Source organism: Panthera uncia, chromosome D4 (genome assembly GCF_023721935.1).
Source record: "Panthera uncia isolate 11264 chromosome D4, Puncia_PCG_1.0, whole genome shotgun sequence".
In the NCBI taxonomy this organism is placed as follows: Eukaryota; Metazoa; Chordata; class Mammalia; order Carnivora; family Felidae; genus Panthera; species Panthera uncia.
In genome coordinates, this window is record NC_064807.1 from 24,081,172 (window position 1) to 24,102,701 (window position 21,530).

Genomic DNA, 21,530 nt, shown 5'->3' on the forward strand with positions numbered 1-21,530 from the left:
GGTGGTGCTACTTGTGATGGTGAATGGTAAGAGTAGCATATGATCCATAGGTATAAACTACAGAATCACAGCTAACCTCATAATTTCCATAATTCCTAAATATCTTCAGACATGGTTTCAGGATGTTTTTAATAAAGATTGGAGTGTTACACCACTTTTCCCTAAAATTTTAAGCTTACATGTGGTAACCTTTTGGGGTGTGTGTGTGTGTGCGCGCGTGCATGCACACACAGACACAAATTAGGATACTAAAGCCAAATAATATACTTCCTCCATGGAAATAGTATTTTCAATCTACTGCAATATATTTTACATCCTTATAATTGCCAGACATGACTGGATTCACTCACAACAAACCTATGGGTTGTCCTTTAAATAGCTAGATCTGAAAAAGCACTGCCAAACACTGACTTATTATTCTTAAAATCATCAAGTATTTTCTAGAATAAAGATGGTTACAGTAACACTTACCTCAGTCTTTTTACTAAGGTGATCTGTAAATGAAAAAAAAATGGTGACATTTCACTGAATAAAATTAACAATAATATTAATACTTTATTAATATTAATAATTATTAATACCCAGTATGTAAAAATATTCAAACAAAGTAATTGAGAAGACTTGCAAAATTATAATAAGAGTTAAAGAAGTCATTTGGGGGTTGTCTAAAATATCAGATTTCTTCTCTAGGGATAAGATGTTAAATTTCAACACATAATTACTAATTTGCTCAGCTTAGGGACTACGTTTTATATCCCAGTAAATGCCACCCATACCACAGGGTATTATTAAATTTTACACATTTGAATTCCAAATAATAAGGTTTTTCGTTAAACAATTTTTTTTTTGGCCAAAGAGGTGAACAAACATGTCTAAAATCAAATCACAGGGTATTATAACTGCAAAATTGTACAGATCACTGCCTTTGTGGGGGGAAAAAAGTAGAAGAGTAATTTGGGTCCTTTAAACCTCTTAGTTTTAAAAATATACATCATAGTGCTTTGATAATACTATAAAAAAATCTTAAAAAGTGACATATATTTATAAAATGAATACAAAAAAGAAGGCAATAAGAAAAATATCCAGATCCACAAATCATTGACTTAGTAACAACACAGCATTTTTGGAAAAGGATTACAGAATGAAGAAAAGAAAGACATAAGGGAGTCCACACAGATACAAGGCTGAAACTCAAGTACAAAGAGGGAGCAAGAGGTCTTATTTAAATTAGAGATAATCAGGATATCTAATATCTAACATTGCTTCTTATGCACAGCAGAAATTTTCTATTCTCAAGGACTAACAATAATTTAATAGAAGAGCATTCTTACGACTGAGAATTTAAAAGCTGGCCCAGTTCTCTAAAGCATTTGTTGATCGGAACAGAGTCTACAAGTATGGTAAATGTCAAAATCACAAGTTTCAACTCAAACTACCAAATCCTATTTATTTCTAATTTCCTACTTATTCCTAACATCAAAGTCATTCTTCTAGTGTGTTCTACTTAGCATACAATGAGATGCAAGAAACTGAGGAATAATCATAACTTTTTAAATCATATCTTGAAATAGTTGTCTAGCTTCCCCAGAACAGCATCATATTGATGTCTTTCTCAATCCATTTAATAAATTTACATAGTACTTATAATCAAACATATGAAAAATAAAGTTTTAAAAAGCTTTCTTTTCATGTTTCTGACTAGTTTTTAATAATACATCTTATATAAAATCTTTCTTACCAAAACTGAAAACTCTAACATACACCTGTTTCTTTTAACCTCAAATAAGAAACTTAACATACATCTCTTCTTTTAACCCCTAAACAAACAAACAAAAAAAAACACTTAATAAGAGAGGCAGACTATAGGAAAAACTGTCTTGATCCTTACACCAAAGCAAAACAATGCTCTAAGTGTATTCCAAATTTCACAGATAGGCTTGTTTCTGAAAATGGTAAAGTATTTCACTGTATTGTTCTTTTTAGATTATTACTATAGTGTTATTAATCCTAACAGAACAAATGCCCAATGTATTAAGAGCTAAATTCATATGAATCAAATAGATCACTCTGTCAATGAACAAACGCAGTTCATTTTGTCAGCAACTATTCTGACATAAGCAAAGCACCGTCCAATAAAATTTTCTGTAATGATAGTAACGTTCCCTACCTGTTGTAATGTAGAAGCCACTAGTTACATGTAGCTACTGAGCACCTGAAATGTGGCTGACACAACTAAGGCATTTTTTATTTTAGTTCATTTTAATTAATTTATATTTAAATAACCACATATGAGTAGTAGCTACCATATTTTACAGCACAGACTTAGGGTTTTCACCATTTCTCACATCAAAAGCAATGTGTTTTATGATCTGCCTTTAATTTGTCTTTCTGTTCAATAAAAAAATATAAATGATATTATAAAGTTTTCTGGTAATAAGTCTCCTAAAAATTTGTATTTTAACTTTCTAAGGTGTAGTTCTAGATAATTTGAAGAGGTTGACCAATAGTGGATGAAACCTGAAGATACTATTCCAGGTGTACTGTAAGTCCAATCACTTTATGTATAAGGACAACAACGTTTCAAGATGACTCAAAGACTACAAGTACAATTTTTATTTTCAGTGAGTTTTAGAAAATGGACAAATTCTAATACAAAAAGATAAATTCATACTGAAGCTTTATGGGGATTTAATGACTGCTTTTAAGTTACACACCCCCCCTCCCCCAATTGTTTATTTCCAAACAGGGCTACATTTTTCACAATCTCAGTAACACATTAAAAAAACGATTCTTACTTATTTTAAAAACTAGCAAGGAACTTACAACTTACATATAAAAAGACTTAAAATAGTTTCTCTAGCATAATAGATTTCATACATATATTACCTTCAGATTGAAAATCTTTTAGTGGTACTGTAAGAGGCCTGTCTTTTCCCTGATGATTCTTTCTTTTATCTTTTTTATTCATAACCTTTGATTGAGTTGAAGCACTTTCAGCATTTTCATACTCCTAAAAAGAATTACCAACAATTAAAATTGGTTAACACTAGTAAAAAAAAAAAAAAATCAACATACCATTAGGTAATATATTTCTTAAAGTTTTATTTTTTAAAGATAAATAGCAAATTAAAAAGTCAACACGTTAGGGGCAGCTGGGTGGCTCAGTCGGTTAGGCATCCGACTTGATTTCGGCTCAGGTCATGATCTCAAGGTTCAGGAGTTTGAGCCCCACATAGGGCTCTGTGCTGACAATGCTGAACCTGCTTGGGATTCTCTCTCTCCCTCTCTCTCTGCACCTTCCCTGCTCATGCTATCTCTCTCTCTCAAATAAACTAGCCAAATTGTATAAAAAGCTGTTTTTTTTATTTTTCAACTCAATCTCTTGCCTCTTAAACATTAAAATAAAAACAAAAAGCTATACCTTGGTTTATAACCTCTCCTAGTTGCCACCTCTTCTTTATTTCAGGACCAAACTTAAGACAATCATCTATAGTCAACTTCCTTTCTCACCTCCCTGTCAAATCTGGCTTCCTCTGTTCTCTGCCACTAAAATTAAGGTCAACCTCCCTCTCAATGCCAAATCCAAAGACATTATTTTTTCAAACACCTCTTAGTTTCCTCAATACACTTCTAACTACTCTTCAGTCTCCATCACTGGCTTCTCTTCTCCAAACTCTTCTCATCATTATTCCACTCTTAAGCTATTCTTTTGCTTTATGACCATTGTTTCTCAAAATTTAAAGCTCTAATGATACACTCATGATTTTGGTATGTACGGACAACTCAATTGGAATGTTCAGTAAACATCTCCAAGCTAAATATGTTCACCCTGCCTTCCCTACTGGATCCTCTCAAAGCACCTGTTTAATGCTACCATCATCACACAACTCTGTAGACTAGAAACCTGAGTCACTTCTATCTGTTCTTCCTACACACTATATACAAATTAGTCATGAGGTCTTGTTGAGTTTATCTCCTAAAGATCTCTTACATCTGTTCTCTTCAGACCTTCTGTCATTTCTCTATCTTCTGCTGGACATTGCAACACCCTCTAATTTTAGCCCCTCCATCTATCTTCTACACTGCTACAGCATGAGTTTCTAAAATGAAAGCCTGAAATCAATCTAACAGTTAAAAATATTCAATAGCTCTCTGACAACAGATTTATAAAGCCAAATCTCCTTAACCTGGTGCTCAAGATTCTTTATATCCTATCCTTCAGAAAGTGTCTCTAGCAACTCCGAATCAACTATGCTATACCCTTTCATACACACATATCCTGTATTCTTGCCACCCCTTCTCTGACAATGCCTACTTTCTCTTGCCTACACTGTGACCTTTTATATGACTTGTAAGACTCCTCTTTAAAAATCCTGTTCTAGGGGTGCCTGGGTGGCTCAGTCAGTTAAGTTTCTGATTTCAGCTCAGGTCATGATCTCACAGTTCATGAGTTCAAACACTGGGTTGCCTCTGCTGTCAGCACAGAGCCCACTTCAGATACTCTGTCCCCCTCTCTCTCTGCCCCACCCCTGCATGCAGGCATGGGCGTGTGCACACACACTCTCTCTCATAAATAAACATAAAAAAAAAATCCTTTTCTAAAACTCATCCCCATCAAAGGCAAAGAAAATTCTTCCATCTTTCTGAATTACCACTGCACTGAAAACATTCGTCTGTGAATACTATACACAGTAATTACATGTACATTTCCCTCTACTAAATTCAAGGGCTGGGACCATATCTTTATCTTTGTATTATGTGCCTAGCACATTTTGGCTACTCAAAAAATATTGGTGAATGAGTAATAGAACAGAATATAAAATGCCATCCCAAACTTTAGTTAATATAAAGACAGTTAGGCTAAAATAATTATAGTAATTTTTTTTTTTGGATATTGACCTAAAACTCAATGACTACGTTAATGGAATCACATCAAACTAGCTACTGCATACAAAAGGAGTTCCTCCCTTCTCTGAGAGTCATTATGCTCTGACAGAACCAATGCTTTTGGGTAACAGGCCTATGATTGTGTTAAGAAAACCGGCAGGGATCATGATATTTTATCAACACCATCTACTCTACTCCTCTAAAGATATAGCTAATTCTTTTAGCTTTAGAATCTAGACATGTATCTCACAACAATAAATCATTATTGTATGATAATATTCTATTTGATAAATTTTATCTCTGATTAAGCAAGTCAGGAGAACTTTTTTTTTTACACTTTTCCAGTATAACTGAAAGTCCATTTAAATTATTAAATCGTAGTAAAGCTAGCTGTATCCATTTTTTCTAGTTGCCAGCTTTGTGCTTAAATGGACAACTAATAATAAAGATTATAGTTAGTCTTTATTAATTAGAGTAACAGGAATAGGGACATGGGAAATGAAACTAACATACACAATGCACAAAGTCCACTTTACTGGCAACTTTCATCCTTTTCCCTTGCACTATAAATAAAAAGCAAAATCATCTGCTGTGAATTTTAATTCCTCTCTTCCCTTCATCTTAACTGAAGGAGCTAGTGTACAATGACATAGTCTAAAGGCCCATAAGCATGATCAGGGTCATTTATGATCAACTATACTCACAAACTGAATACATTTTATGGACCAAAAAAATTCCCAATACATATAAAGGACTAAAATGTCAAATGATATGAAAATAATAAATGTTCAACTTAAATACAGACATTAGAAGGCAACACTACTTTAACTTAAATGTTCCTATAGTTACAAGCTATACAATGCTTTTCAGCACATAAGCCAATACCACAATTTAGTTACACAGTTTAAGCGTGCAACTCTTGATTTCAGCTTAGGTCTTTTTTTTTTAATTTTTTTTTAATGTTTTTATTTATTTTTGAGACAGAGAGAGACAGAGCATGAGCAGGGGAGGGGCAGAGAGAGAGGGAGACACAGAATCCGACGCAGGCTCCAGGCTCTGAGCTGTCAGCACAGAGCCCAACGCGGGGCTCGAACCCACACATCGCGAGATCATGACCTGAGCCGAAGTTGGATGCTCAACCGACTGAGCCACCCAGGTGCCCCTCAGCTTAGGTCTTGATCTCATAGTTTGTGGGACTGAGCCCAGCATCAGGCTGTGCACTGACAGCGCCGAGCCTGCTTAGGATTCTGCCTCTCTCTGCACTGCCATCCCAGTGTCACCCACTCTCGCCCTGGCTCATACTCTCTCTCTCTCAAAATAAATAAATAAACTTAAAAAAAAAAAAAAGAAGTGGGACCCTTTTTTTAAGGAAGAATTTCTTAAGGTGCAAGAGTTTCTTAAGGAAACATTCCAAATCACCAAAGTTCAGTCTTCATGTTTTTGTTGCCTCTCAAAACTTGAGAAGTAATCTTATTATAAAAATTTCATAATAATATTGTTCTGATGATGAATTTTTAGGACAAGCTTTAAATGGAGAACTTTTATATAAAATTCAGGAAGGTTGGTCCAAACCTTTGAACAATTAAACTTCTGAAATATCTAAATCAATAAATGTGTAAATACCTTTTTGTGCTCTTCATATTCTAATTTACTTAGCAATAATGCCTTCTCAAGATCTGCTTCAAACATTTCAGATGTCAGCTAAAACAAAAAGAAAGTTTCACAATTATGCCACACAAGCAAAAGAACTATGACTATATATACAGAAAGGAAAACAAATGCATTAAAAAATAACCTGGGTTCTCCAAAGTTATCTCTCCATGCCAAAGTAGGGAACCCTGTATTTTACAGAAGATACCAAAGCAAAACTTCCAATTTTGATATTTCTACTTCCCTATTCACTGTCAATTATGTTTTATATATCAATTTTTCCCTTTAGCAAAAAAAACTTACAAAGAAATTGACAATATATTAGATGTCGATGATGGTATCCAGTTTAAGACACAGAAAATTTTAATAGGGATTACTACTCAAAAATACTAAAAAATAACACAATCAGCATTATAAAACATACCATTCCCTTAATACAGATTAATCCATGGGTACAGAAACTTTAAACAGGTGACCAAATAACTTTAAAAGGTGACCAAATGTCCTGGTATATCCCTGATGTTATAGCATAATTATTCATAGTGCATCTTTTTACTCATATCCTTTTATTTGGTTGCCCTACCTTTTAAGGTAATCTAATACTATAAAAAATGATTCTTTAATTTTTGATCTATATCTTTTGGTTCCTCTTTCCCACCAGTCTTTCTCATCTTAACTTCTTATAATACAGCTTTCATTACCCTCTAATCAAACTACTCTCCAAGAATTACTTTTCTTAATTGCCAGGCAGAATTGCTACAGTAGTTGGGTGGGACTTCGGGTTTCCACCACGGAGATAAGGTTATATCTGCAGCTGTACACAGGAGAGTCACAACACAAACTTCCTGGACTTGTGTACATGTATGTGTTGACCTATGTGGACTAGATAGTAAAAGCACACATTTAGTGGATATTTCTTGTTTCTGTCTGTTCAGAAACCATTCCTTTACTCCTGTGAATAACTGTATTTCATCCCAAAGTCCTATGATTCTAGTAGGACAGCCGATTATATAATCCTATATACCACCCACCAACAAACTCACACAAAATCCAAGCTACCATCATCAACGACAGTGTGGGGGCAAGGGATCCAACTCTTTTGATCTCCTAGCAATTAAATTTTGAGAACAAACACAAAGCAAGTGGGGTCTAGTCATGTGACAGCCCTCTACAAATGAGCATGTACTAGTTGTACTAGGTCACTCCTCTAAGTGCTCCAGAATTCTTAGTTTCCATCTTCCCCAAGGCCTACTTGTTTGGTTCTTAATTCAGATCTGTGAAACCTTTCAACAAATGATCTCTGCCAAGTTAATCAGAATTATTTCTACTGCTTGATAACAACAACAAAAATCTAAACCAAAACAGAAACCAACTCCAAAAAGGAGTGATATATTTCCAAGGGATAACTTAAAAACTGGAAAAACAGTAACACTGGACACAATGAACTAAAGCTTTTATTCCTAACCAAATCATACCTCTGGAAGCATCTCATCTAAACCTATACTAAGACAACAAAAAGAGGGGGGGGGGAAAGAGTAGGTTTATCACAGAAAAAAATTAATCTAATTCAGAGAAAAATGCAATTAGAATTAAAATGGTAAATAAGGGATTATAGCACTAGAAAATACCGTAAGCCCAGAGTAAATTGTACATAGTTCTATAAAATAACTAAAACAAACTGAAGGATTAATTCAACCCAAATTAGTAATAATCAGGAAAAATAAACTAACCTTTTAAGTAATTTACAATACAAAGGGACATTCAAAAACAATATACAGTTATAAGGTAAAAAAGAATTGGATTCATGTGTTACACAAGTTTATATCAATTTCTCCGTCTAAACTCAAAGCCACTGAGTACAAATATTTCTCTGTATGTAAAGCCAAGAAGTCATCCCAACACGGAAAAAGTAACAAAACGACTTGAGTTTATTCTGAACAAAGTTGATTCAATTAACCACTAAACTTTTAATCCATATTAATGACATTTAACATTTATAAAAATTGCATTTAATATTATTTCCAATATATTACATATTCTGACCGATATTCCAAAAATAAGTTAGCAGGCAGGAGAATAGGTTAGAGAGTTGGGAGTCTTGCAAGATGTCATTATTCTTTTTTCCATTAACTAGTAGCACTTGAATATTAAAGTAGCTGATTCCAATAGTATGATAAAAACTGAATGAGATAGAACTTTTAAAGTGAAAACTATGGTTCTCTTCAGCATTTGATTCTAAATAGCAGTTTAGAACTTTTAATTTTTAACATCAACCAGTATACAAGGAAACATAAGTAGGCAAAAATGATTTAAGTTTCAATTTAAGTTTCTAAGAACTAGAACAAATCTTCCAAAAATATCTGTATGATCCAACAGGATAACAGAGAACCTGGGGCGTCTGGGTGGCTCAGTTGGTTAAGTGTCCAACTCTTAATTTCGGCTCAGGTCGCTATCTCAGTTTCATAGGCTCGAGCCCCATATCAGGCTCTGTGCTGGCATTCTCCCTTTCTCTCTCTTTCTCTGTTCCTCTCCCACTTATGCGGTCTCTGTCTCTCTCAAAATAAATAAACTTAAAAAAAAAAAAAAAGGTATCAGGGAACCTTCTATGTGCTTTGCCTGTAGGGCTTTAAAGAAACAGCATATGTATGGCTTTTGCCCTTAAAGAATTTCTACTCCAGTTGGGGACTAACACATATGAAGTGCAGAAAATAGAATAAGATGTTGAAAGTGCTACAAAAGTGGTGGGGAAAAAACATATACAACAAATAAAATTTAGAGAGGCATACACAGAAAAGACATTGATTTAAGTCTGTCCTTAAATGACAGATATAATTTGGACAGGTAGAAAAGGGAATAGAAGAAGTTCAGGAGGAAAGAGCCAAGTAAACAAAGATATGATATTAAAAATAATGTATTATGGGTGACACTGATAAAGAAAGGGGATACCTGATAAAGTGTGAATTCAATACAAGAAAGACATGGACAAAATCCAGGCTTTGGGAGATCACACAGGTGGATAATTTAAATTCCAATTCCATGTATGCTAGCTGTGACCTTGGGCAAATTACAGAAGTTCTGTAAATTTCAGTTTCTTCACATATAAAAAAGGAAATAGAAATATCAACCTTACAGGGTAGTTTTCAAGATTTAAAGCTATTAATACATGTAAAGTACCTAGCACAGTGCCTGCCTGCCACAAGAGTTACAAACAGTGAATTAGAATTCCCCTTCTCTATGTTGGAGTATAGTGGAAAATGAGGTTGCTTAGGTAGGGCAGAATTAGATTCCAGACACTCCCTAAAAATTACAGACTAAGGGCAGCTGAAGGAGAAATGCTGATAAAAGTAATTTTAAAGAAATAAACTGAACCCTTATAAAAATAAAGGCTTAGAATCAATGTGTTTGGCTAACTCTCTGTAATCTCAGCATATAGAACCAGAACATAAAAGTACAGAAAATAAAGGCTGTATCTTAGAAAAGAATAGCCAAGTTTTAGAAGACTAACTGAACATGAAGTATGAAAGAAGAATGAATCAAAGATAAGATTTTTGATCCTAGATAACAGGGAGAACGGTAGCATAAGACTAAAACTTCAAGAAAGAGAAAGAAAACATGATTCTAAATTCTCTAAACATATCTTACAGCATTAATTAATCATAAGACTACTATAAATACAGTTGTCAACCTAATTTATCAGAACACGTACAGGCAGAACCAACAGGGGAAAAGAAGTCTGAGCCTAAAAGACAGGTACCAGGCAAGAAAATGCAAAAATCACCATGATTTTTAAAAAGTATCTTCTATTAAGCTTGCAAATAGAGAATTCCTCATTTATGAGAAGAGGAGGAAAGGAAGAAAAAGAGGAAATGGTAGGTAGGTACTACAATGCCTATAGGATTGAAGAAAATACTTACATGTGCCCAAGATGGAGTACTTCAGAGCCCCTTCCTCTTGGCTTCCTTCATTGACTCCTACTCCCCATCTAGTAGTAAAACATTTTTTTTTTCTATTTAAACAAACCTATAGCTCAAGGGCTTATGATCAGTTAAAGAGTATGAAGAACCAATGAAAGATGGAAAGGACGGTAAACATTTTGGAACTAGATTTTTAAAAATTGATTTTTTTTTTTTTTTAATTGATTTGTAAGTCTAAGTACCATAACAATTTTACCCATTTTAAATTCAAGCAAAACCAATTCAAAATGAAGAGCTACTCCTCATTTCCCACAGGCATCATGGGAACAGGATTTTATAACACAACACAGAACATCATTCTGAAGACCTCTCATGCTTGCACCCAACCGTTTATTTAGTCACAACAGCAGCAGTGCCCTGTGATCCTCTAACTCCATGATCTTCCGAGTGTGGACCACCTATCTTTCACTAATTTGGAAAGCAGAATTATTTTCCCAGAAATCTTGTAATAGTCTTACTGAACATTATTATTTTAAAGGTTGTCAATGTTCTACAAAAATTGGATCTATGTGTACACACTAATTATCAGGTTCAGTTCATTTTAGTTAATGTATCTTGATGTCTTTTGAGTGTTGTTTACATTTTTTGTAATTTTTTTTTACTTTTGAGAGAGAGGAAAAACAGAGTACAAGAGGGGGAGGAGCAAAGAGAGAGAGGGAGACAGAATCGGAAGCAGGCTCCATGCTCTGAGCTGTCAGCACAGAGCCTGACGCGGGGCTCGAACTCATGAACCACGAGATCATGACCTCAGCTGAAGTCGGACATTTAACCAACTGAACCACCCAGGTGCCCCTTAAAAAAATTTTTTTTTAGTGTTTATTTATTCTTGGAGTGTCGTTTACATTTTTTGTCTGCATTTTTTGTTGTATGCTCTATTGTATCTCTAAGGAACAAAACTGGTTTAATCATATACTGAGGGATTAAAAGTAGGAATGAAAACAGAACTATAAACATTGCAACTTATAAAAAACACCATGAATTTTTAAATAAACAGGACACAAATACAGTGAATACAGAATATATATCTGTTTGTGTCAGGACAAGAGCGATACCATATAAGCAACTGAAAAGGAAAATTATAAATAGAAAATTAAGACAGTGACTATTTGAAATTTTGATTTGTTGAGTCAACCTATTTGTTCCTAGCTGCCTGCTATGAAACATGGTCAGACCTGAAGCCTGAAGACACCAGTTTTTGTTTCACTTTCAAAGCACAATGAATTGTAGGAGTCTTTCCAGAACAAGTACCAAGTAATGCTTTTTCCAGAAGAAAAGTGATGAATTTTGTTGCTAAAAAAAGAGCCCCAAGGGGCGCCTGGGTGGCGCAGTCGGTTAAGCGTCCGACTTCAGCCAGGTCACCATCTCGCGGTCCGTGAGTTCGAGCCCCGCGTCAGGCTCTGGGCTGATGGCTCGGAGCCTGGAGCCTGTTTCCGATTCTGTGTCTCCCTCTCTCTCTGCCCCTCCCCCGTTCATGCTCTGTCTCTCTCTGTCCCAAAAATAAATAAAAAACGTTGAAAAAAAAAAAAATTAAAAAAAAAAAAAAAAAAAAGAGCCCCAAAATACAGAGGATTCATCTGAATTTGCACTCCTTATAGAGATATAGAGACACACATGCAAGTCAAACAATTGCCAAGGGTCTTATTATACCAGCCATCAGGTTAATGACAAATAGTATACTCACAAACACAGAACAAGCTATTGGCAAAACACCTTTAATCAAATGGAGTAGAGGATTCAGTGTGAAAGAACAATTACTATTGTACACATGCTAGCAGATAATCCACTTCGGAGTCAGATAAAACCAGTGATGTGCGGTTTGAATCAGTAAGAGGAAGAAACACACAAATTTTGATTGGTTTATCACTAAAAACTTATCATGAGAAGAAATTTTTCTATTCAGTTAATTATTTTTGAGCCATGATGTAGAGTTACAAAAAGGTACACTGGAATCAGTAATATCAATGTATCATGAATAAAGGAGGTATAACTGTACCTGAACAGTATCTCCACAGATTTATTCCCAGGCAACAGGTATTACTGAACAGTATGTCTCTTGATCTTAATTCAATATTAAAAGTAGTAAAAATTATAAATATGACCAAATCAAAGCAGGCCTATTCATCTTTGTTAAAAACAGCTTTACTAAGATATAATTCACATACTTCATATATCACATAAAACTTGTGCATTTCAAGTGCAAAGCATATACCTCCTTTTGATGTATACCATTCTGCAAAGAAATAGGAAATATAACACTATCTTTCCAACTCTGAAGTATGCTGAGATGGATGTAAGTCTACAAAATGGAAAATGAGATACAAACATTTCTTAAGATACTAATATTGCATTGAAGATTATCTCTACAATTTCTAGCAACTTCCATAACATACCTCAGCAAAATATACAATATCTTGAATAGTCTGAACCTATTCTTTCAGGTCAATGTGTCACAACTTTTAATGTTAAGGAAAAGATAAGAATTAAGATCAAAATGTGTTCCAGGCAGTTTGCCCCCACTGGTCTTTTAATGGGTAAATTCAACTATTTATATTTATTTATAAAACAAATTATTTGTCTATTATCCTTTTTCATATCTTATTTCAAAGGCTTCCTTGCATCTTCCTTTACTTTATAACTTCTGCTTATATGGACCAGGTTTAATTCTTTTTCTTCAACTGATTTAAAACTTATAGAATGAAAAGTCTTGTGTATAAATAGTTCTTTTAAATTAAAAAAAAAAATCACACTTGGAACTATGTATCTTGTCATCAATATGAAAAATCTTAAAATACCTATTGGCTTCCCCAACCTACTTCCTTACTAATTTTTGTGTTCAAAAACAGGGGTTCCGTTCCATTTTAGACAAATTCTTCATGTGAATTATGTTCTCATTAATAACAATTTACAAACACTACTTAGAGTTAATTATGTATTGAACTAGCTTCAATGTTCGCCACTGGTACTTTCCAATTGTGCTCTTTATTTAGATTTGTCTTAATTGGCAAAGAGTGTATCTCAGAAAAATTTGCAGAAAGAATAATGGCAGTATGCCTCCTTAGCCCTTCCATGTCTGGGAATATATTTCTTGAGCATTCAAAAAAATGACATCTTGGCTAGATACAGAATTCTTGGTCCTAACATTTTAATTCTGCCATTTAAAGTAGCTGGTCTAATTTTTTACCTTTTTCTCCCATGCATATATTTATAGTATTATTTTTGTGTCTCTTATTCTTAAAATTAAATACTTTTAAGAGAATTTTTAAAAAGTTTTGCCAAAAAATCCTTTGAAAAAGGCTTAAAAGTTCTTTCAAGCTCAGATTCAAGTCCTTTAAGAAAATTTTTATCAACATTACCTTTAATGATTGCCTCTATTCTATTTGTTTTAGGGACCCTAACTCTGCCTCTGTTGGATTTCAGTTCTGTGTTCCAATCTATTAGGTTGATTTTATTGGCAAAATTTATCTCAAATTTTCCTTCATACAATTGACTCAATTTTCTTCAGTGTATACTCTGTTCTTTAGTCTTTCTAATGAAATTTTAGATTCTATGATTTTACTTCCCCCAAATTTTTTATTTCACCCGCCCCTCTTTTCAACTTCTTTGGCACTTTTTCACCTCACCTTATATATATCATTACTAATCCCCTTGACTTTTACAAAATGGTCTAGCTCCTTGGTTTTTATTAAAAGAACAGGTGCTGTCTATAATCAACTTCTGCTCCCTGTAATAAATATTTTTCAAAGTATGCTTTCACTCTGGAGACTAAGTACAATGTTCTTTTCCTTTCACATGGCACAAACTTCTTCAGCTGAGATGAGATCAACTAAGTTCCACTGTTTGCTCATATGTAGATGGAGTGGATGCTTGTTTACTATCCACCTGGTTGCTGTTTAATTCCAGCTGTCAGATTTTATGCTGAGGCTCTGTGAAGCCAAAGTCACCTTGGTGATTTAGGAGTAGGAAAGTTTGTCTTAGCATAATTTCTCTTTTGTGATTGAAAAAAATGGGGCGCCTGGGTGGCGCAGTCGGTTGGGCGTCCGACTTCAGCCAGGTCACGATCTCGCGGTCCGTGAGTTCGAGCCCCGCGTCAGGCTCTGGGCTGATGGCTCAGAGCCTGGAGCCTGTTTCCGATTCTGTGTCTCCCTCTCTCTCTGCCCCTCCCCCGTTCATGCTCTGTCTCTCTCTGTCCCAAAAATAAATAAACGTTGAAAAAAAAAAAAAAAGAAAAAAGTAGCCACATAACAGGCTAGCTTTCTATAGTCAGCTTTTTGTCTGGCTCAGTCCTCAATACTGGAATTTCTCACTGTGCTGTTTCTTTATTGTGTCAGGGAGAACACCCACCATTCTACAGGCTTTTTGCCTCGTTTAGTCACTGCCTGGTCCCTACTTTTAAAATTTGTTATTCCACACAGTAAAATAGATTCCAAATGATTTACTGTCCATCTGTTCCAAGGTCTGCCTTTATCTCTTTGCTATTCATCGGTGTTAATTATCCTAGCATCTACTCTACTTCTCATGACCTTGATTATTTTCTGCAAGTGAGACTTCCAAATATGCTACCAGGTTTTCCTAAGTGGCCCATCAATAGCATATCCAGCAGAAGTTCCTCAAAGTTCCTGAGCCAGGGATGATATTCTTGTATAGGGCCAGGGCCATGTCAACTATTTTCTTTTCATAATTACCTGGTCATTCTGGCAGCAATCAGTAGGGGCAGGAAGAAGGGCAATCAAATATCTGTGCTCAGGTTCCCACATTACACAAAATGGATTTTGGTGCAAATTTGAGTAGTTTTCCTTCATTAATTTTCCAGTGCTCTTAGGGCCACTGGGAGAAATTCTCTCTGGTGAAGACACTGGTAAATTCTATTACTGTCTAAACAAAGTAGATCATTACATTTATACTTGTAAGAATTTGTCATAATAAATGCCATAGAAGGAAAAAAAGAAATAATCAAATAAAAACTAGAGGGTTTAATACAAGACAATGTATCTAGTATCCACTGCCTGGAAATATCTTTTAAATGGCATCTGCAAACAGCTCTTGTATAATAACTGATGCTTGTGATGATGAGCCTAAGGCACTACACAATCCTAATGAAAATGTGATAACTAATACAGCTGATGTGTTAAGAGCACAGTTTAGTATACTCTAAATCTTTTAAAACTAGTAACTGAAGCATGATAGGTATAGCACTCTATTAAGTCAAATATCTGATAAAACAATACCTCTTCCCAATGGATTAAATGACAGTTTAACAAGTAAGCAAATAAGTAACTATTCATTTCTCATACATCCAGTATCTCCTAGAGTACATTCTAGGCTTAGTATGTTATTTTCCTGAACACCACACAGAAAAAGAAACTGACTGGTCTTAAAAATTACCTGATTTGGTTATTACTGATATCTATTTAATAGAAGCACAAAATACCATATAAATAAGTTAAACTAACAAATGTCATATACTATGTTACATCAAAGTTGAAGAGGAAGTTTACCTTCAAAGTTTTTCTTTTTTAAGCAAAACTGTGACTAAGTATTAACAAGAGACCTCTGACCCTACAAATACTCATCTCTTGACATGAAATAATTCAATCTTGTTGTTTTACCTTCTGTATCTCTCCCTCACTTGTAAAAAGGCATATAAACTGAAAACTCACAAAATAACTGCTTTGAATTACATAAAATAACAAATATATCAACTTTTTCCTAGATAAAAAACAGAGCCTCTCAGTAAAAGCAAAAGATGTGTGAATTAATCCAATACAGTATGCTCATCAGAATAGTGTTGTCATGGATTCAGATACACTGCCATTTTAAAAATGCATAAATTTGGGGTGCCTAGGTGGCTCGGTCAGCTAAGCCTCCAACTCTTGATTTAGGCTCAGGTCATGATCTCAAATCATGAGCTCGAGCCCTGCCTCAGGCTCTGGGCTGTCAGCACAGAGCCTGCTTGGGATTCTCTCTCTTCCTCTCTCTCTGCCCCTCCCCCGCCAAAATAAATAAATAAACTTAAAAAATAATTAAATAAAAATGCACACATTCATCAAAATACAAAGCAAAACAATTTGATTTACTTAGCTGTACCTGTTCATCTCTTTGCCTCCACTCTTGCCAATTCTCTTCTCGTGAATCCTTCTGTACTGGGTTTGGTAATGAAAGCTCGTGGTGAGCATTACAAATGGCATGGGAGGATTTCTGGGGAATTTTCTTAAAAGCAAGATTCCTGAGCTATGAAACAAATGAACAAAAATCATTAAATTCAGTCTACCAATTCTAGAATACTAATGATTTTTTGTTAAGAAGTCAATAATATTTCTATTCCACTCATTATGCTCAGAGTCACTATTTGTGCTTTTCTTAATCTTTGTAAAATAGTAACTTCACAGGTATTTAGATAATATTGGTGGGTTTCTAAATGAAACAATAAGTGAAAATGGACTGTATTCTATTATACCATGATTTTAATGATTCTACTTTACTTAAAGGAAGAAGTTTATAGAAGTGTAAAACAGGATAACAAGTGTACTTTTCACTATGTTGTACACCTGAAGCTAATATGACACTGTATGGCTTGTGGTGAGCATAGCATAATGGATAAACCTGTTGAATCACTATACTGTACACCTGAAACTAATGTAACAGTATGTGTCAACTACCCCCAAGTAAAAGAAAAAAATTTTTAAATGGGGATAATGATAATATATCATTACTGATTATTACAGGGTTGTTGTGTTGTTATTAACTGTGTCAATAGATGCAAAGTACTTAAAACATACATACATGACATACATGACACTGTATGTCAACTATACTTCATTTTTTAAAAAAGCAAAACAGTGGGATTCAAAAAGATTAAAGTTGGGGTGCCTGGCTGGCTCAGTCGGTTAAGTGTCCGACTTCGGCTCAGGTCATGATCTTGCGGTTTGTGAGTTCGAGCCCCACGTCGGGCTCTGTGAGGACACCTCAGAGCTTGGAGCCTGCTTCAGATTCTGTGTCTCCCTCTCTCTCTGCCCCTCTGCTACTCATGCTCTGTCTCTCTCCCTCTCAAAAATAAACATTAAAAAAATTAAAGAAAAAAAAAGATTAAAGTTTAATGGCTTACAAATTTAAAAGTTTAAACAACTCCAGCAACTACTTTGCTAGTCCTTAAAAATACAGGGCCTAGTCCACAAAATAACATGATGAGCTAAAAGTGGACTGGCTAAACCAGTCTCAAGTAACAGTCACATCATCATGATCTGAGATGCAGCAAGTGAAACAAGAGATAAAACTATTAAGAAGTTGTTATGGATTGAATTGTAATCTCCCAACAGATATGTAGTAGGCCTAAAACCCTCAGGTGTCCGTGAATGGGACCTCATTTAGAAAATAAGATCTTGCAGAGGTAATCAAGATAACTTACAATAATACAGTTTCACTGAATGAGAATGGGCCCTAAACCAATATGACTGTTGTCCCCACAAGAAGAGGTGAAGACAGAGACACACAAAGGACGCTAAGTCACAGCAGAGGCAAAGACTGAATGATGCAGCCACAGAAGCTAGGAAGAGCCTAGGAAGGGCTCTACTCAGAGTCTCAGAGAGAGCCTGGCTCTCACTGACCCCTTGGTTTGGACTTCTGCTCACAGTCTATTGGGAGAGCAGACACAAAAAGTTCTAATTGTTACCTCATTTGCTTCACTCTGTTGTTGTTCCTTCTTTTTTCTTCTTTTTTCTCTCTTTTTCTCATTTGTAGTTGATTTGCTTGCTTGAGACTTTCCAGTATTCCGACCTTTGCCTTTTCCGGGCTCAGAATCAGAACCACTGCCACTATCTACTTGCAATAGGGCAAAACGAGAAGCAGTCGTGGGAACAGAACTAAGTACTGCTGAGGCCATTGTAACGATTTCTATTTTAAAATACTTTTGTCAAGAATAATTCCTGTAGGGAAGGACAAGAGGCAGATGAGTAAATATGCTCAGTAAAATCTGTTCTAGAGGGGCGCCTGGGTGGCGCAGTCGGTTAAGCGTCCGACTTCAGCCAGGTCACGATCTCGCGGTCCATGAGTTCGAGCCCCGCGTCAGGCTCTGGGCTGATGGCTTGGAGCCTGGAGCCTGTTTCCGATTCTGTGTCTCCCTCTCTCTCTGCCCCTCCCCCGTTCATGCTCTGTCTCTCTCTGTCCCAAAAATAAATAAAAAACGTTGAAAAAAAAAAATTAAAAAAAAAATCTGTTCTAGATTCGAGAACAACACACACACACACACACACACACACACACACACACACACACTTCTCCCAACACTGGATTTAGTAATAATTGGGTTTTTTGGGGGGTTTTTTGTTTGTTTTTTTTTTCAAGTAGGCTTCACACCCAGTGTGGAGCTCAATGCACAGCCCAGCACCAGGCTTGAACTCATGACCCAGAGATCAAGACCTGAGCTGAGACTGAGTTGGAGGCTCAACCAACTGAGCCACCCAGGCACCCTTGGATTTAGTAATATTTGGATTCATACCCATAAGGCCTGGGTATGATATTCTTTTCTAATTTAAGTAAGCAATATACAACTGTAAAATAGAAAATAGAGAAAAGATATGAGATTTCACAACTATCGCAAGACTACCACCAATAAAATGTATTCGTTTTTCCATATACGGTTTTCAAAAATTCATGATTTTTTTTTTAAGTGTACTGCTGTAATATATACATATGTACAGAGAACATGTTAAACCAACATGGTTTACAATGAAGTAGGAATATTTTTTACACTGCAGAGACCCTCAGCCCAACTAACTACATGTTAATCTCCAACTTCCAAGACAGGAAAAAAGGAGTAGAAAAGGAAAAACACTCCTATCATTCACAAAATACTACCTTAAAATTGATTCTGGAGACTGCTACTAAGTCACAGAACTGACAACAAAATAGAGAACCAAAGGAAACTTTTTCAAATCACCTTCCACATTATCTTCTGGTTCACTAGTTTCAGCATACCTTGAGTACACCTATACACTTAGGATATTAAAGGTCTTGCAGTAATACCTAACCCAAATCATTTAGTTTTACAGAGGAGGCAACTGGTACTTAGACTGGTTAAGTGACTTGCCTAAGGTCAATCTGCAAGTTATTGGCAGTCACGACATGAACCTAGGTTTGCTGAACCTTGCTCTGCAAGTTCAAAGTAAGAAGCCCCGTAACTACTAGAAGACTCCTAGACTTGGTACTCTTTCAATTAAAAAAAAAACATATTTTCTTTTTTTTAATGTTTATTATTTTTGAGAGAGAGACAGAGAGACAGACAGACAGACAGACAGACCACAAGCACAGGGGAGGGGCAGAGAGAGAGGGAGACACAATCCAAAGCAGGCTCCAGGCTCTGAGCTGTCAGCACAGAGCCTGATGCAGGGCTCAACCCCTCGAACCCACGAACCTTGAGATCATGATCTGAGCTGAAGTTCACACTCAACCAACTGAGTGACCCAGGTGCCCCAAAAAGAACCACATTTTCTTAATAGATTGTGAAATTCAGAAATTTGTTCATTTTTATTTTGAAATCTATCAAGTACACAACTCAGTAAAAAAATTTTTTTAAATAAATGAACATTCCAGTTACCCAGCACTAAGATTAACAGAATGTTAACTCACCCTGTGCCTCTCCCCAATAGCATCCAACTCACCCTGTCCAGAGATAATTATCCTAATTTTCGTGTTATTCATTTGCTTGTCTTTACAGTTTTAACATATCTATCTGGAGGCACAGTACTCATATCCAAACCAGCTACTGTCATTTCCAAAATATCCTATTTTTTCCACAGGTTCCCCCCTATTCAGTATGGTAGAGGACTATGCAAAAGTACAAATACTAGAAGTGAGAATCACTGAGGTCCATTTTGAAAGCTAACCACACACTATAGTTTATATGTTTTCATGAGGGAACAAAAATGAGAAGCATGCATTCAAACTTCCATCTTAACCTAAGAATCCGGAAAATTATTTGGAAAGCTTTCAATTTTTTTGTGAAACAATGCACAAAAATTAAAAAAAAAAAAAAGAGCTGATATTTGAAGATGCTACCTAGTAGCTACTAAATCAGAGTATTTTTATTATAAAACCATGTTAATACTTATTGTTCATATACCCTATATGCAAATTAAGATTAAATACCATGACATATAGAGATGGCATCACATTGATAAATTATGACATATTTTTAAATTTTTTTAACGTTTATTTGTTATTGAGAAACCGAGAGAGACAGAGCATGAGCATGGGAGGGGCAGAGAGAAGGGGAGACACAGAATCTGAAGCAGGCTGCAGGCTCTGAGCTGTCAGCACAGAGCCCAACACGGGGCTCAAACTCACAAACTGCAAGATCATGACCTGAGCCTAAGTCGGATGCTTAACCGACTGAGCCACCCAGGCGCCCCAATTACGACATATTATTAGACTTAAATCTTTGCTGCAAGCATGAGAATTAAGTTACTACACAGGAGAATATACCATATTACAAAACGAAAAAGAAGTTCAAGACTCAAAAACACTATGGAAAGCATTAATACTGCTTCAACTTTAACATGCCACGTTAAAATCCTTTTTTAAAAAAAAGTTTGTTTATTTTTGAGAGAGAGAGAGAGAGAGAGAGTGCGCATGCTGGGGAGAGGCAGAGAGAGAGAGGGGGACAAGGGATCTGAAGTGTACTCCACACTGACAGCAGAAAGCCCTATGGAGGTCTTGAACTCAGGAACCGTGAGATCATGACCTGAGCCAAAGTTAGACGCTTAACCGACTGAGCCACCCAGACACCCCAAATCCTTTAAGTTTTAGTTGCTTTGAGCACTTTAGGTACAAAGATCCTGTACAGTTGTTCAACAACTATTGCCACATTTAATGTTAACTCCTGGGACTATAAATTGCATGTGTTAGCCATTCACAAATACTTACTGCCCCTCCCTGAAGGAGAATTACATACCACTCTCCTACTGAATGGGAGGCATGACCATGTCATTTACTTTCGCCAGTGAAATATAAGCTTTAAAAAGCTTT

General features: G+C 35.6%; 1 protein-coding gene across 8 annotated transcripts in view; it reads right to left on the reverse strand.

Moving 5' to 3' along the window:
* The window catches only part of GKAP1 (G kinase anchoring protein 1), an 80,699-nt gene that overhangs the window by 48,656 nt on the left and 10,513 nt on the right, over positions 1 to 21,530 (reverse strand). For all 8 annotated transcript variants that reach the window (XM_049652168.1, XM_049651693.1, XM_049651817.1 and 5 more), the window contains 5 exons: positions 18,178 to 18,430; positions 16,596 to 16,739; positions 6,511 to 6,588; positions 2,887 to 3,010; positions 472 to 494 (listed from right to left, as the gene is read on the reverse strand). In XM_049652168.1, the coding sequence (XP_049508125.1) occupies positions 472 to 494; positions 2,887 to 3,010; positions 6,511 to 6,588; positions 16,596 to 16,739; positions 18,178 to 18,387 (579 nt within the window). In that variant the 5' untranslated portion in view covers positions 18,388 to 18,430. The remainder of the gene's footprint in view (positions 1 to 471; positions 495 to 2,886; positions 3,011 to 6,510; positions 6,589 to 16,595; positions 16,740 to 18,177; positions 18,431 to 21,530) is intronic.